At 52.2% G+C, this 14,143-nt stretch overlaps 5 protein-coding genes across 5 annotated transcripts, besides 1 other annotated feature; 2 read left to right on the forward strand and 3 right to left on the reverse strand.

The window, feature by feature from the left end:
* Positions 1–14,143: part of a sequence feature (contig 1.153 11..403022(1)) that runs on past both edges of the window.
* On the reverse strand, positions 14–1,991 carry ANIA_08432 (uncharacterized protein; the record flags this gene model as incomplete). The annotated part of the gene is made up of 2 exons (XM_676609.1): positions 14–17; positions 82–1,991. 2 exons carry the CDS (start codon positions 1,989–1,991, stop codon positions 14–16), a joined length of 1,914 nt encoding a protein of 637 aa, XP_681701.1.
* ANIA_08433 (non-ribosomal peptide synthetase) lies at positions 4,106–6,641 on the forward strand. Its single transcript, XM_050612139.1, has 2 exons — positions 4,106–5,304; positions 5,361–6,641. Exons 1-2 carry the CDS (start codon positions 4,875–4,877, stop codon positions 6,533–6,535), a joined length of 1,605 nt encoding a protein of 534 aa, XP_050468091.1. The 5' UTR covers positions 4,106–4,874; the 3' UTR covers positions 6,536–6,641.
* On the reverse strand, positions 8,078–10,183 carry ANIA_08434 (uncharacterized protein; the record flags this gene model as incomplete). The annotated part of the gene is made up of 6 exons (XM_676611.1): positions 8,078–8,110; positions 8,483–8,547; positions 8,609–8,716; positions 8,769–9,167; positions 9,235–9,460; positions 9,527–10,183. The coding sequence occupies 6 exons, from the start codon at positions 10,181–10,183 to the stop codon at positions 8,078–8,080; spliced, it is 1,488 nt and encodes a 495-aa protein (XP_681703.1).
* Positions 10,845–13,764, forward strand: ANIA_08435 (uncharacterized protein; the record flags this gene model as incomplete). The annotated part of the gene is made up of 8 exons (XM_676612.1): positions 10,845–11,040; positions 11,106–11,239; positions 11,292–11,579; positions 11,638–11,999; positions 12,053–12,496; positions 12,551–12,851; positions 12,897–13,228; positions 13,269–13,764. The coding sequence occupies 8 exons, from the start codon at positions 10,845–10,847 to the stop codon at positions 13,762–13,764; spliced, it is 2,553 nt and encodes an 850-aa protein (XP_681704.1).
* On the reverse strand, positions 13,028–13,279 carry ANIA_11084 (uncharacterized protein). Its single transcript, XM_050612140.1, has one exon. The coding sequence runs from the start codon at positions 13,238–13,240 to the stop codon at positions 13,067–13,069; it is 174 nt and encodes a 57-aa protein (XP_050468092.1). The 5' UTR covers positions 13,241–13,279; the 3' UTR covers positions 13,028–13,066.

Genomic DNA, 14,143 nt, shown 5'->3' on the forward strand with positions numbered 1-14,143 from the left:
GTAAACACCAACCTCACCTGCTGCGTTGTAACAGCAGCCCAGCTGACTTCTGTTATTCCATTCCCAACAGCCTCTACATACTCCCCATCGATATCGAGACCTACCCACTCATCCCCGTCTAGGCACTCAAAACGATAGCTGTTGGGGATATCGACATTCGCCTCCTCAACAACCGCGAATGCGATCTCTGCCCTCGTCACCTTTACGGCTTCTCCGAAATTGATCTCGTACCAGATCTCCTCGCCACTACCAATTGGCGTGTCCCACCAATTTTGAATTTCGGGGTAAAACCATACGCGCCCATCAATGACGAAATGGATGTCAGACGCGTCAACTCCAGGAACAGATACATTTCCGACAGGGTATTCCGTGTCAAGGCCCAGCTGGATAGATTTTGCGATAGGACGGTCGATAGCAGGGGGAACCACGCGAGTGATATTGACCGAGAGCCGGGACAATGTGTCGGAACTTGCGACAACCTCGCCGTCGACCTCGACCTGGAGCCCTGACGAGCCGTATCGGGTTCCATCTGCATCCCATTGCACAGAAACATCGTGTCCATGATAGAGCACGTTCTCAAGACGGAAGTAAGAGACTTCGTCGGCATCCGCTAGCGGGTTCACGTCAAGCACATCTTCAGCAGACGGTCTGATCCCGACAAACCCGGAAATGACCTGATCGATAAAGCCGGAGTGGAAATAGTGCGGACTTCTTGCGAGGCCGACAATTGGGACGCCCGTGTCGGCGTTGTAGTCTTCCTCTAGGTTCAGGATACCGTCGTACGAGGGGTTATAGTGGAGATTCGCGTACTGCGTCAAGAGGCTGTTGTAGTCCTTCTTACTGATTATGCCCGCCGCCGACGAGACTGGGTAATGATCGAGGAGATTGGCGAGTCCTGTCAGAACCTGAGTCGTCTGGTACGGCCACGAAGGTCCGTTCCACTGGCATTCCGGGTTGGAGCCTTCATAGCGGTATTGCCTCATGTAGTACTCGTAACTGGGCTCGTTGGTGCGCAGCCCATGCGATCCAGCCAGTTTCTCACTGTCGAGGATATGGCTCCAGGCCTGGGCATACGTTTCATTGTCGTCTGGCAGGTCATGCGTCCAGGGCACGTACCCGACTAGCTCTCGTCCCCGGATCGGATCCCAGTATGTGACGTTCTCATTGTTGACGTAGAACCGGTCGATGAAGTGGTTGAAGGTAGTGTTCCATAGATATTGCTGGACAAGGGACTTGATAGTTTCTGCTTTGGCGTTGTACTCGTCCGCGAGATCCTCGTTGCCCGACGAGGCTGCGAGATTTGAGATCGCTTTCGCGTTGGCGAACTGGTAGGCGTTGATGCTCGGCCTGAACGCCTCGCCCCCAAAAAACCCATCATACCCACCGCTCGCGTCGATGCTAGAGATCGTGTACTCTGTCGCATCATCCAAGGGCTGGATCCAGTAGAGCCCTTTGCTCTCATCGTAGCCGCCAACGCCACCCGTTGCATTTTCGTCGCTCCACCCCTCGTAGACACTGACCATAGCCTCTAAACGTTGTACGGCATCGTCAATCACTCCGTCCACCAGGTAGCCCGCCCAGACGCCATCGGCCAAGACCTCTGAGAACTGATAGGGGTATGTATTCGGTCCAAAGAGAGTATCAGCGTAATCCTCCTTGAACCGACGGTCTCGACACCAGCGTCCTTCCCGGAGATGGAAGTTGGCTGCATCAATCAAAATCCCCCATGGGGAAGTCTGCCACGAGACGTCATTGATGAACTCGGTGGATATATACCCAAGGGATCCTAGATCGCGCTGGTGTGCACGGAAGATGGACCAGCGGTAATAGTAGACTTCCTCAATTGACGAGACCGAGGTTTCGAATAGCGGGATTCGGGAAGTGTACCAAGGGGCATCAGCACCGAGGTATTGACTTGTGAGGGACGTTGCATTGAGGGCGTGGGATACACCCACGAGGGGGACCAGTGACAATAGCTTTCTGGATTTCATGGTGCTCGCTGACATGGCTTTTGGGGTAGGGCTCGGTGGGGAAAAGGGCATTTATGAAGCCAACTGCGGAGGGAGATCGACCCCCCGCATTCTGACCTCTGAATTTAACCGACAGGACCTGACGGGGAGCCGGTTGATTGCCGATCTCCTGATCGTCTCTTGGTATGTGATATTCCTCAGGATTCTGCAACGGCGTCCTAACCCCACCCGGAGTTTCTTCACTTTCATCGGCGGAGGGCCGAAAGGTTGCGTCAGGAAAATGATAGATTTATCCGATAGCCCCATGGTAGCCCCAGACTTTTTCAGAGAGATGCGATCAAGTTATACTCCCGTTTTCGAAAGTTCGCTGCTTGTTCGGCGAACCGAGCATGACGGAGCGGTTAGGGTTCTGAACAACCAGCAAAAGAAAAGAAAAATCTTCCGCTGTGTGCGGCCAGGTTCAAGCATTCTCAGGTACCAGATCCTGGCCTAGTACGCCATCCTCTGCTTTGACCAGATTCTGACTATCATGGCATGCAGCTGCTGTACTTGAGTACGGTACGCAAGGGCCTGCCTGAGGATTCCCGGCTGTGTCGGCCATGTTATCGACGTCTTCTTAATACCGGGCGGCGAGGCCCTGGATCTCTAATTATGCAGATGCTTGAGCGTGAAAAAGACTTCGAGTTGTGCACTGGAAAACATTCGGCGTGTCCCAGCAAACTGAGCGCTTCATTATAGATCCCATCAATCTTCTTGGACTGGGGCTGCATAACGAGCACCGACTGACGGCAACCAAAGTCAAATAAACATAAGAAGAATCTGATTGTCTTCACACTTTTGCCAGGAATCAAGTCGGGGCCGGCTCTGTTTATCTACCTGACGAAGGTTCCCACCCGAAGGGGCATCCACGCCATAGAGGCCAAGGTCGTGGGGTGGCACCGCTAAAGAGGGTAGCTAAGAGGCAGTCTCCTACTCTAATGAAGTCTTGCTTTATCAAGGATAAATTAGAAGAGAATGCCACGGTAGCCTGGCGCAACTACCTCTGGGTGTTGTGGTATTTGCGCCGAGTTCGTATACGCGCATTCCTGTGTGGGATTCGTGGGCATATTTGGCGCCCAATGGCTGCCGGACTCGTACTCTGAAGGTCGCTCAGATAGACATGAAAGAACTAACTCTGGCTATGCTCCAATGGTCTCGATGCGACATGGCGTGCGAAGGAACGAGCTGCCTCGAGAGATGGGGGCGCTTGTGTCTACCGACAACTACTGGTAAGTGCGGCCATCCAAAGGCTTTAGACCGGCCAGGCCAGCTATTTCGTCCATGTCTGGGCGTAATTCCTTACATAGATCAGCTCTTGGTATTGATCAGGCTGGGCTTCCTCGAAGATCGGTGATGCTGGTCTTTTTCGGTCACTTGCATTAAAGGATCGAGATGGTGTCAATGAATGTGCAGGATACGATACGAGCGTGAACTTGCGATCGTCAAATGCAGCGCAATGACTTCCCAGCTGTTACCTCATGAGCTGAAGTTACGAGAAAATTATGCACTGTGAATTCTCACGAGCAGGCTCGATATTAGCGCTCAGCACCGCCCTTCAAGCCACAAGGTTTGCCTAAAGCCCGTTGTCTCGTATACTAGCTGCAGGTGTTCCTGTGCCAGCCATCCATCTGTAGGTAGCTGGCGCCACCAACAGCTCTTATTTGCAGAAATTGGGCTGGGGATGCATGTTGAGTACCCAACTGCATGCAGACTCTAGTCTTGGCCACACCGACGTGAAGACGCTGCAGGTGATGTTTGCCATACCCCTCTCTTTTGGTGGCTGGCTGGCGTTCACAGCTTGAATGAGGTTCGTTTGCTCCTGACTTACAGGAGCTAGTTCGTCTTAGCTACGTACCGCTGCAACGGACGCTGATCATTTGATGTTGTCTTGTATAATTACAGAACATTATTGGCTGCCCATACATCCCCAGCACAACCGCCAGCCATGCCGTGTCACTGTGACTGCTACACACTTACTCTCTGTCATGGCAACAGTTGCCACAGGTCATTAGGTATAACTATTATGAATACATTGCCCTCTATTTTCTGTGACGTGTTTGCTCTCATACCTGAGTACCAATTACCCGCAACGTCGTACCATGTCTCCAGCTCTGCTTGATATCGAAGTTCAGGGTGAGGTTCCTCCATGCCTCTTCCCCAGATCGTCTCTCTCGCCAAATGATAAGACAAGCGAACTGGGTACTCAAGAACTGGTCCTCACGGAAAAGTTGGATTTCGTCCACCAGTTCCTGCAGGAAAGCCAGATCACCCTTCCAACCGCCCTGCAAACAGCATGGGCTCTGACGCTTCGCTGTTTCGTGTCTTGCGATATCCTCTCGTTCGGCTATCATGCCAGCAATCTTGACGGCCATGAAGAACTGGCTCTCGTCGGCCGAGTCGACAACACCGAGACCATTGCGGTCTGTTTGCAGCGCATTGAGGAGCAAAAACAAGCCGCTGGAGCCCCAGCGGGCTTTGAGATACATGCCATCCCATATGAGCCCAATCGAGCGCTGTGTAATACGGCTGTCATTTATGATGAGCTCGGACATGCGCCAGAAGGAGTATGCGATGCTATGCAGATCGACCTCGCTATCGCAGTCCGCAGAGAGTCCAGTTCCCAGCTTACTGGATGCATCGTGTTCGATGACGACTTGATTGGGGACAGCATTGCCATAAGTGTTCTCTATACGTTTTAGGCATATCCTGTCGCAAATCCTCCACGGCCCGCATAATCGGGTGCCAGACCTCTGTTCGAAGGAGGACAGAGCCGCCATCAAGCGCTTAACAGAGAGGGTATCGCCCCCAGACCGCCGTTGCTTGCACGACATCATCGTCGAACAATGCCGAGCCCATCCAGAGCGTATGGCCGTCTCTTCTTGGGACGGGGACCTTACCTACGGAGAGCTTGACGAGCTCTCCCTTCGTCTGGCCCATCATCTCGTCGGCCTTGGGGTGGGACCCGAAAAATTCGTTCTGAGCTGCTTTGAGAAGTCGACCTGGGCTATCGTGGCCCGCCTAGCTGTCTTGCGTGCAGGGGGCGCCTACATCTCTATCCACGCTACGAACCCGCCAATATACCTGGACTCCGTCATCCAGCGGACTGAAGCAGGAGTCCTGCTGAGCGATGTCAAGTTTGCAGCTCGCTTTCAGCACCTAGTCCCTCATTTTGTGGGCATCACCCCAGAGTGGCTGCGCAGTCTACCGGTGAACCATGCACCACCGTGCGATACGGTTGTGCCGGAAAATGCCTGCCTCGTTCTGTTCACTAGCGGCAGTACAGGCCAGCCAAAGGGTACCAGACCAAGTCTATGATAGTAACCGTATGCTAACCCTCGTGCCCGGCTTTAGGCATTGTCCAAGTCCACCAATCCTATACAACCGCTATCCGAGACTATGTCCGCAATATCGGTCTCGATTCCACCACTCGCATGTTGCACTTCGATGACTATGCCTTCGATATCAGCAACCTGGAGCTGCTAGTTCCGCTTACTATCGGCGGGTGTTGTTGTGTCCCACCCCCAGTGAAGACCACCGACAACCTGATTAACGCTATCAGTAGCCTGCGCGCCAATATCACATTCCTCACCCCTACCGTTGCAATAAAGCTTGATCCAGCGGAAATTTCTAGTCTGCACACGATCTGCGTTGGCGGCGAGCCTCTGCCCAAAGAACTCATCAATAAATACTCCTCCTCCAGCACCCGTCTTATCAATCAATTCGGCATGGGCGAAGTCGCCATCTGTTGCGCGTACAACGATAGCATCCATCCAGATCGTGGGAATACTATAGGCCGTCCAGCGAGTGGCCCTATTTATATTGTTGACTCGGCGTCGCCGGAGCGTCTGCTTCCACTGGGAGCGGTGGGCGAGCTGCTCATTGAAGGGCCGCATCTTTCCCGTCGGTACTTAGACAATACAGCTGTCTCGCGCACAGCAGCAGGATTTCTATCCAAGACGCCTCGCTGGATGGCCGAGCTGCACCCCGCGCGCAGCGTAAGCAGGATGTACCGAACCGGCGACCTCGGCCGGCTCAATGCAGACGGAACATTAGATTACATCGGTCGTAAAGACACCATCCTCAAGCTAGACGGGTGCCGTGTTGACGCTATTGAGGTGGAGCATCAGGCGCGCAAGTGTCTCTCACCTGCTGACGCCATTGTGGTTGACCTTCTAGGTGCCATTGACGGCACGGAAGATCCCCAGATCGCGGCACTGCTGTACTTGGACGGACATACTGACAGTAAAATACCGGCAGTTAATGGAGAACCGGTTATCACGAATGCAGAGAAAGATGGCATGGCTAGGGAGAAGGTCGATACTATTCGCGAAGCTATCAAGCAAGCGCTGCCGGCGTACATGGTGCCCTCTGTCTTCCTGCTCATGTCATGGATGCCACGCACGGCTTCTAAGAAGACAGATCGAAAGAAGATTCGTATGCTGGCGCAAAAGTATTACATGGCAGAGAGGAAGTTGAGGATGGACTCTCCGTGCTACGTTCAGCAGTCCCAGGTGCTTCCGCCGTAACCAGCTCGTACACCTAACTGGTTTTGTCTTGTTTAGTTGCATATATTCTCAAGGAGTCTGTATTCAAGACTTAGCATACAGCAATGGTACTATTTGTAAGGTTAACCTGATCCACAAATAATCCATCTGTTTATTACCCGTATTAGATCTCTCCAGACGTGCATGTATGCCACGACGACAGCTCATGGCACCCCGGATTAATCATGTCTAGACTTGACAGCCAGACAGGACGTGGTTTACTGGCCATCTTCTCGGTCGCAAGGACTAAGTTGTGAATCCTGGGAGTGGGAACCCCGCGCAGCCCAGTAGGAACCCAGTAGGGTTGGTATAGACCATCCAATGCCCAGCTCCAGCCTTTACGGCGTACCCAGATTTCAAACTTGACCAGTAACATAGGTACCCCGCACTTCCTGCGCAATGTGAGCAATGCGGTTCGCTGGTATCGAAAGCGGCCCGTCTTGTGACATATACTTGCCTACGGTAGGAGTTATACAGATGCACATATGGCCTGCCGCGATGATTCCTGCCAGGCATATCACGGAGATATGATTATATTCTCGCAAGTCATTATGCACAACCAGCCAGCCATGCCAGGGTAGTGTCATGCTCGGTTCCACCGGCGGAGACTTGATTTAGGCTGCAGTTCGAACCGTCTAGCGCTTACCTACCCACTTCTACCTTGCATACGATACTGCGGCCTATCACACCGTACACGCATTTGCCTCAGAGCTATTTCTCGTACTTAAAACACCCTGTGATAGGCAGAGATGAGCTCATGTAGTTCTGTAGTCAATTGCGGGGGTACTGCGTGTAGTCTGCGCATTCTGACAAAGGCAAAGACAAGCCAAGGACGCCACTCAGACAGAACGTGATGCCTTATCCAGTCCAGCTTGCATGTTCACAAGCGCGGGATAAGCTGGCAAAGGTCGGTAACCAGCCAGCCACCGGCCTGGAAAATGGGACGCGCAGTAACACGTTGCTGCATAATCGTCTGGGAAGCCAAAGCTCCTTTCGGCGACTTCATTATTGAGTAATTGTCTAGATTGCCGCAGGCCGTAGGACCTCGAGTGGCAGCCCCTTTCCTGCGACTAGCTTGGCTACCTCCGAGATGCAGTTGAGCAAACACCCGCAGCCTGAGGTCAATACCAGAGCTCGTGACATTCATGCTGCATATAGGTTTGGCGTCGTTTGTAACTGCAGCTCGTCACAGTCTCCTAGATTCATTTATCTCCTTTTCATATTGCTTTTCAGGCCGGTGCCGCCGGCTTCTAAAGCGCCGGGCCAACAATCCTGGACTAGAGCTGAGTCCGAGGACAGGATTATGGCTGGAGTCGCTAGGAGCTCTGGCAGCAGCAAAAAATTTGTTTGGTGTCTTCACTGTTGATTTCAGTGAGTGACCAACTGATATCTGAAGTGCTTCCATGGGCTCATCATATGTGGTGAGGTGCTGGTATTGCTCCGACTCGTCTAACGCGGAGAAATGCCTTTGTTAGGTTGTTGAAATCTGGTTTTTTCCTTTGCATCGCCGTAAAAAAAGGGAAATTATTGCATTAAGAACATTCCGCACGGAATTGTCTACAATAACCAGGTTAGAGTGTACTTTTCCTCTGACTGAAGGATCCGACCCCAAGAATGGGTGCAGCTCTGACGACCAAATATAGTCCTATCGCTTATGCTCACCATAGGAGATCTTCATGTGTTGATAGTGAGTTACGGACACGTATAATTCGTTGCTTGTTTCAATGAGCTAAACCAATGCCATGACAAAAATCCTGATTCATCCTCTTCAGTCCAACTCTTCATAATATCCATACTTTGGCACCATCAAACAATGATCAGAGAGGCGCTGAAGGGCTGCTTCAACGGCGGTATGTAATTGTTTCATTCAACTTATCAGCCACCTGAAACTGTTAGCGAGATACCGAGACTTTGGGGTGGAAAACCTACCCAGAGCGCAAGCTGAGACGGGTCTCCGGCCTCTCTCAACTCGTCAAAAAGGCGATCTGTGTTCTCTACAGATGTTTGGTGTTCAGTTTCTGTCCGCGATAGACTTAATATACGTCGAAGACCCACCAGCTGTACGATGAAGAACATCCTCTGTAGCCTCATCACCCTCAAAGCTCTCAATAAACGCAATCGCGCCGGGGTCATTCCCAACCTGGCTAAGATCAAAAAAGACAGCTGCGCACGCGTTAACTACCGTAGTGCACGACGTAGGCAGGGAAGAACGTACCCTCTTTCTGATACCCCCTGTCTCGGAGCTCCCTCTTGCATCTCACAATCGCCTTTCGAAACTCACCGGGCTGCTCCTTGGAGGGAACGCCGTCTGTGATGGTCAGAATCAGGAACGGACGCTCTAGAACACCCTGTGCAATGGCATCGTACACCATCGGCTGTAGAATCTTCTTGGTCAGATTTGTCCCAAGCTCTGTCCAGCCTTGGGGTGTGAATGACATGCGCTGCCTAACCTCGTTCGCACTGAGGTTATTCGCTGTCGAGTCGTCTTTGTTGATGAAGCGCAGATGCACGCCCGTGTTTACATTGACGAATTTTGTCGCGACTTCGGTAATCAGGGTGACCAGCTCCCGGGCGCGCTCCATGCGACCGTCTTCGGCCATTGAGCCGCTATCATCTGTTTGGTGAATCAGAAGTTCGTGGCGACATGAAATGGTGGGTAGGTGAAGATGAGTATGACATACCGATGTAGAGGACAGGCTGGTACAGAGCAGCGGCAGCGGCCTTCATGATGAAAGGGACATTATTGGCCAGAGGGTTTACCTGGTCCTTTCTAAAGGCAGCTGCTTTCTCCGCCACAGACTGGATGTAAGGATCATTTGCCGGGAAAAAGTCATCAAGTCCGTTCTTCTGGATGATGTTCGTGATGTTGTGCTTGAACTCCTCAACGGTGTGGGGGTCATCAATGTCCTACATAGGTGAGGGTCAGCGTCCTGCTTTCTTTTTCAAGCCGCCTATCAAGGTGAGAAGCCATACTGTTCCAGCGGGCGGCAGCGATCCAGGCAGGGCCGGATTTGCCTGGTTATATGCAGACCGGATGACGTTCTGTATGATCTCCTTCACACCCGGCCATTTATCCGCGTAGGCAAGGGCGAAGAGGATCGCGCTGACAAGAAGCTGCGCCAACGCTGCGGCCCAACCTCGCTGTCCCCCCAGAGAGAGCGCATCCCTGATGGCGGGGTTGGTGCTCTGATCCGCCAATGCAACTGCCGTTTCACCGCGGTCATTTGTCCTCGTCAACGAAGCTCCAGCCTCTACCAGAAGTCTGACGACTTCTGGATCTCTCCCCTGGGTGATCGCTACCATGAGAGGCGTCTCATTGTTCCACTCAGGGCTGGAGGCGTCGATATCGGGCCTTGGATCATGCGAGAGTAATAGCTGCACAATCCGAGCCCTGTTCTGCTTTGCGTTCGCAGCTAAGTAGAGGGGTGTGCGCCCGTCACGAACGGGCTTGTCGGCAGAAGCACCGTTTTGAAGGAGTAGTTTTACGACGCTGGGATGACCATTTTTGATAGCGACGGCGAGGGGTGTAAAGCCGCGGTCGTCCAGAGCATCGATTTCGACGAGGACGAGGTATCTCTGCAGAGCAGCGCGGGTAAGGGTGCCGTCGCTAGAAGCGCTGTGTAGGGTCATTGTGTATCTCGTGTCTTATGGGGATGGTACCCTGCTTTGCGAAGGTGTAGATGAAAAAACAAGAGGGAAGTTGACGGCTACTAGGTGGAAGGCTCCTCTATGTCAAGTAAGGGCCCAGAATCTATTATAGCCGAAACCGCATCTTCGTGCCCTTCATCAGGCAGGCCCTGTCGTTTCGGTATGGAGACGTACTGTCACGCAGCGTATAGCAATCACTATCAGGTCTGCTGATACTGAAATTGCAGAATCACAGTCTGGACGCTTCTCAGCCAGCCACGATGCGCTGAGGGAGAAGACCCCTCCTCCGCATCAAAATACAGCTTTGTTTGCTCGAGGGGTTCGTGGCTGGCTGTCTGATGCTTCACCGGCTCATCTGCAGGTCGACAGGATTGGAATGGTTCATGGTCAGCCCTTGGCTGGAGTTTGCTCTTTGACAGGGGTTCATGTCGCTTCTTCCAGCTCCAGCAGAAATCGTTTATTTTGTATGGTAAGCTCAGTCTGGTAGTGCCCTTGGCTTGTGGCGCACTCGGCATCCCAGCACTTTATGAATAAAGCAGGGCATCGTTCTCTGTCTACTTTCTATGCCTCGCCATTTATTGCTCCCTTCACTGATTATACTCACTGCGGCTTTTTATACTGATAGAGTAGGCGTCTCTTTGAAATGGTCTACAAATACTACCCCATCACCGGAATAAGGGCCGGAAAGGGCCCTAACGGCGAACTTCCTCTGCGACAGGATATTGACGTATGGAGTTCGAAGCCGGAGAACCGAGTGCAAGTCGTCCTGTTTCTCAAAGCCCTGAAACGGCTACAGGATGTTCCTCCTGAGAACCGCGATTCGTTCTTCCAGATTGCTGGTATGCCGGCTCGATCAGATGGCTCATCTCAAACCTCGCTCGAGTAGTTAACATTGCTCCCATAGGAATTCACGGCATGCCCTTCACGTCCTGGGATGAGCCCTTCGAAACAGAAGCGAATGTCGCGCAGAAGGGATACTGTACGCATGCGAACTACCTCTTTCCCTCCTGGCACCGGCCATATCTGCTTCTCTACGAGGTAAATAGCAACTCATTCCGGTGCGAAAATCCCAAGCCTAACAATCCTTTAGCAACAAATCTACGAGATCATGATAAACGAAATTATCCCCCAGTACCCCGAAAAGCACCGGCCTACCCTGCGGGCTGCAGCAGACACATGGCGTCTACCTTACTGGGACTGGGCCGTTAACCCTAAAATCCCTTGGCTGGCGGAAGACCCCGAACTCCAGGTCTCACTTTTCGGAGAGCTAGAGACATTGCAGAATCCGCTATACCAGTTCCGTATGCCGGACGGCAAGGCCATGGAGCATCACGGTGTGGGAGATGTGCAAGCTATGGGAGAGGATATTATCTACTCCGTAAGACCAGCTCTAAAATCCTGACGGCCACGGGGCTAATGAATGGCGACCATGGCAGTATGGCAAATGCAAAGCAACGAGTCGGTGCCCAAAGGACGAGCAGAACAAGCCTGATAGCGAGGCTTGGATCAAAGGTGTTGTGAATAACGATGAAGTGATCAAGTACATGACGATGCATAGCTCTGTTGATGGGAAGGACTATGGCGCTGCGGCGGAGCTTGTCTATCGTCTCCTTACATACCCGCTTGAGTACGAGCAGTTTTCAACCACTGCCATCTTCACGAGTGAGCCGAAGGTTTCGGCGGATGTGAATATTGAGTTTATCCATAACAATATCCACTGGTGGGCTGGTGGTGAGGGAGGACATATGTCGCAGATCCCGGTTGCGACATTTGACCCGATTTTTTGGTTGCATCATTGGTATTTCTTTCCAGTCGTCTGGTAACCTGGAGCACTGCTGAACTGTTTAACAGCAATATCGATCGGCTGTTCGCCATCTGGCAGGATCTCAACCCGGACAAGTTCTTTACGGAGGGCTCCCGGGGAGACTTCTTCCAGGAGGTGATTGGGTTGCCAGACACCATTTCGCCGGAGACGCCCTTAAGGCCTTTTCACAAAGATGAAGAAGGGAACTACTGGACTTCCAGAGAAGTGCGCGACTTCAGGGCGCTAGGTTATACCTATCCCGACCTGCATCCCGTGACACCTGGGTCTGGAGGGATTCCGTTCGATGCTGCCGCATATAAAACTAAGCTCTTCCAGACTGTTACCTTGAAATATGGAATATCGCGTCTTGAAGCTTTAACGCAGCTGGAGCTGTCCAAGAACGGTGTTGGAAAGCCTCTTCCTGAGGGAATGCGCGAGGTCGATGGAGGCATCGCCGGGAATGACTTTGCTATCAGTATTCGGTTCTCAAAGTATGTCCGATTCCCTTACACCACAGAACCTGTTTGCTGATTAGCGCATTATAGGTTCGCCTTTGGTGGCCGTCCGTTCAACATTGAGATCTACCTTGAGCCCGCAGAGGGGGGGCGTCATTTCACAGCCGATGAATATGTCACCAATATCTACAACTTCAGTACTCCGAGCACTGTTAATGGACAAGAGGTCTGCAGTAACTGTACCGACCTCCAAGCTAGGGACGTCCGTCTAACTGCGTACGTTCCCATCACCCCGATCCTGAATAGATTGATCCTGGAGGGACGATTATCGTCGCTCAAGAAGGACGATGTTGAGGCTATACTAAAGCGGCTCTACTGGCGGGTTACCATGGTCAGTAATTGTAGCGCCTGGGAATATACATACTGATGAAGACAGGCTGGTCGACCAGTTCCTGAAGAACAATGGACGGCGCTGAATCTGCAGGTTCTTGTCTCCATGGCTGAGATGTCGCACAGCAAAGATCCCGCCAATCCATCCAAGACAGAGACTGAGCCTGAGGTACTGCCGGATGTCGGCCAGCCAGAGCCTCCACGGCCAGTCGAGCCTCAACCAGAGCCAGAGCCAGAGCCAGAGCCAGAGCCAGAGCCAGAGCCAGAGCCAGAGCCAGAGCCAGAGCCAGAGCCAGAGCCAGAGCCAGAGCCTGAACCGGAAGCTGAACCTGAGCCGGAACCCTCTAAAGAACCAGGCACTCCACCGCAACCAGAAACGTAGGTCGGCATTCCCACTCTTCTTTCCTATGATTAACAGTGCTATTTGCAGCCCCGGTTTATCCCTCGAACAAACATACAAGCTCGGCAAAGAAGCTTCTACCGGTCAATCAATCACCGTCACAACATCCGCTTTCAACCTGAGCATTCCCTCCCGGCGAGACATGAATCGAATTATCTTCATGCATTTCGACGAAAGCCAGGGCGAGCTGGATACGGACAACTTCGACGCCTTGCTGAGCATTAACATCATTCGGCGTCTGTCTTCTATTCAAATCCAGACCAAGGCAGCCGGGGAGAGTTGGGAGAACAAAGAAATGATTCCGTTCCCTGCCTGGCTGTTGGTCTTACTGAGTGGCCTGCAGATCCGGGTGGATGTGAGGAACTCGATGCTGGAAATTTATATCAACGGCTTCCATCTGTATTCGCTTGCCAGACAGTTTGGAAACAAGGGGGTCACGCATGTCAGGTATGAAGCGAGATCCGCGGAGGATCAGCCGGCATTTGGGGCAGTGCTGGGAGTGCATAGTACCTAGTTTCGCTCCTATAACTGGACTAGTTGACTCTTTATGGAGCGGTCAATCGGTTTTACTTCTCACTTTTGTACTCTCCACTCATTGAGCAGGCGTAATTGCGAATTTCCTGCCCGTATTCGTATAGAACTTGAAATATCAACCCCGTTTCGAACAGACTGTCCACAGCTGTGGACCTTAAAAAAAAAAAGCATACGCTTTGTATGATGATGGACGCCCAGCACAGATTGTGGACCAATCAGGCATTAATAAGCGGTTACTGGCTAGTTAATAGCAACAGAAAAAGTAATCCGGCAGTAAGGTAGACGTAAAAGCAAACCTAACATGCATTTCTTCAGCTGATTACCACTCGAGAATCAGCTGTATGAGCACGAAGTGCTCT

The sequence above is a fragment of the Aspergillus nidulans genome, chromosome V (genome assembly GCF_000011425.1).
Source record: "Aspergillus nidulans FGSC A4 chromosome V".
In the NCBI taxonomy this organism is placed as follows: domain Eukaryota; kingdom Fungi; phylum Ascomycota; class Eurotiomycetes; order Eurotiales; family Aspergillaceae; genus Aspergillus; species Aspergillus nidulans.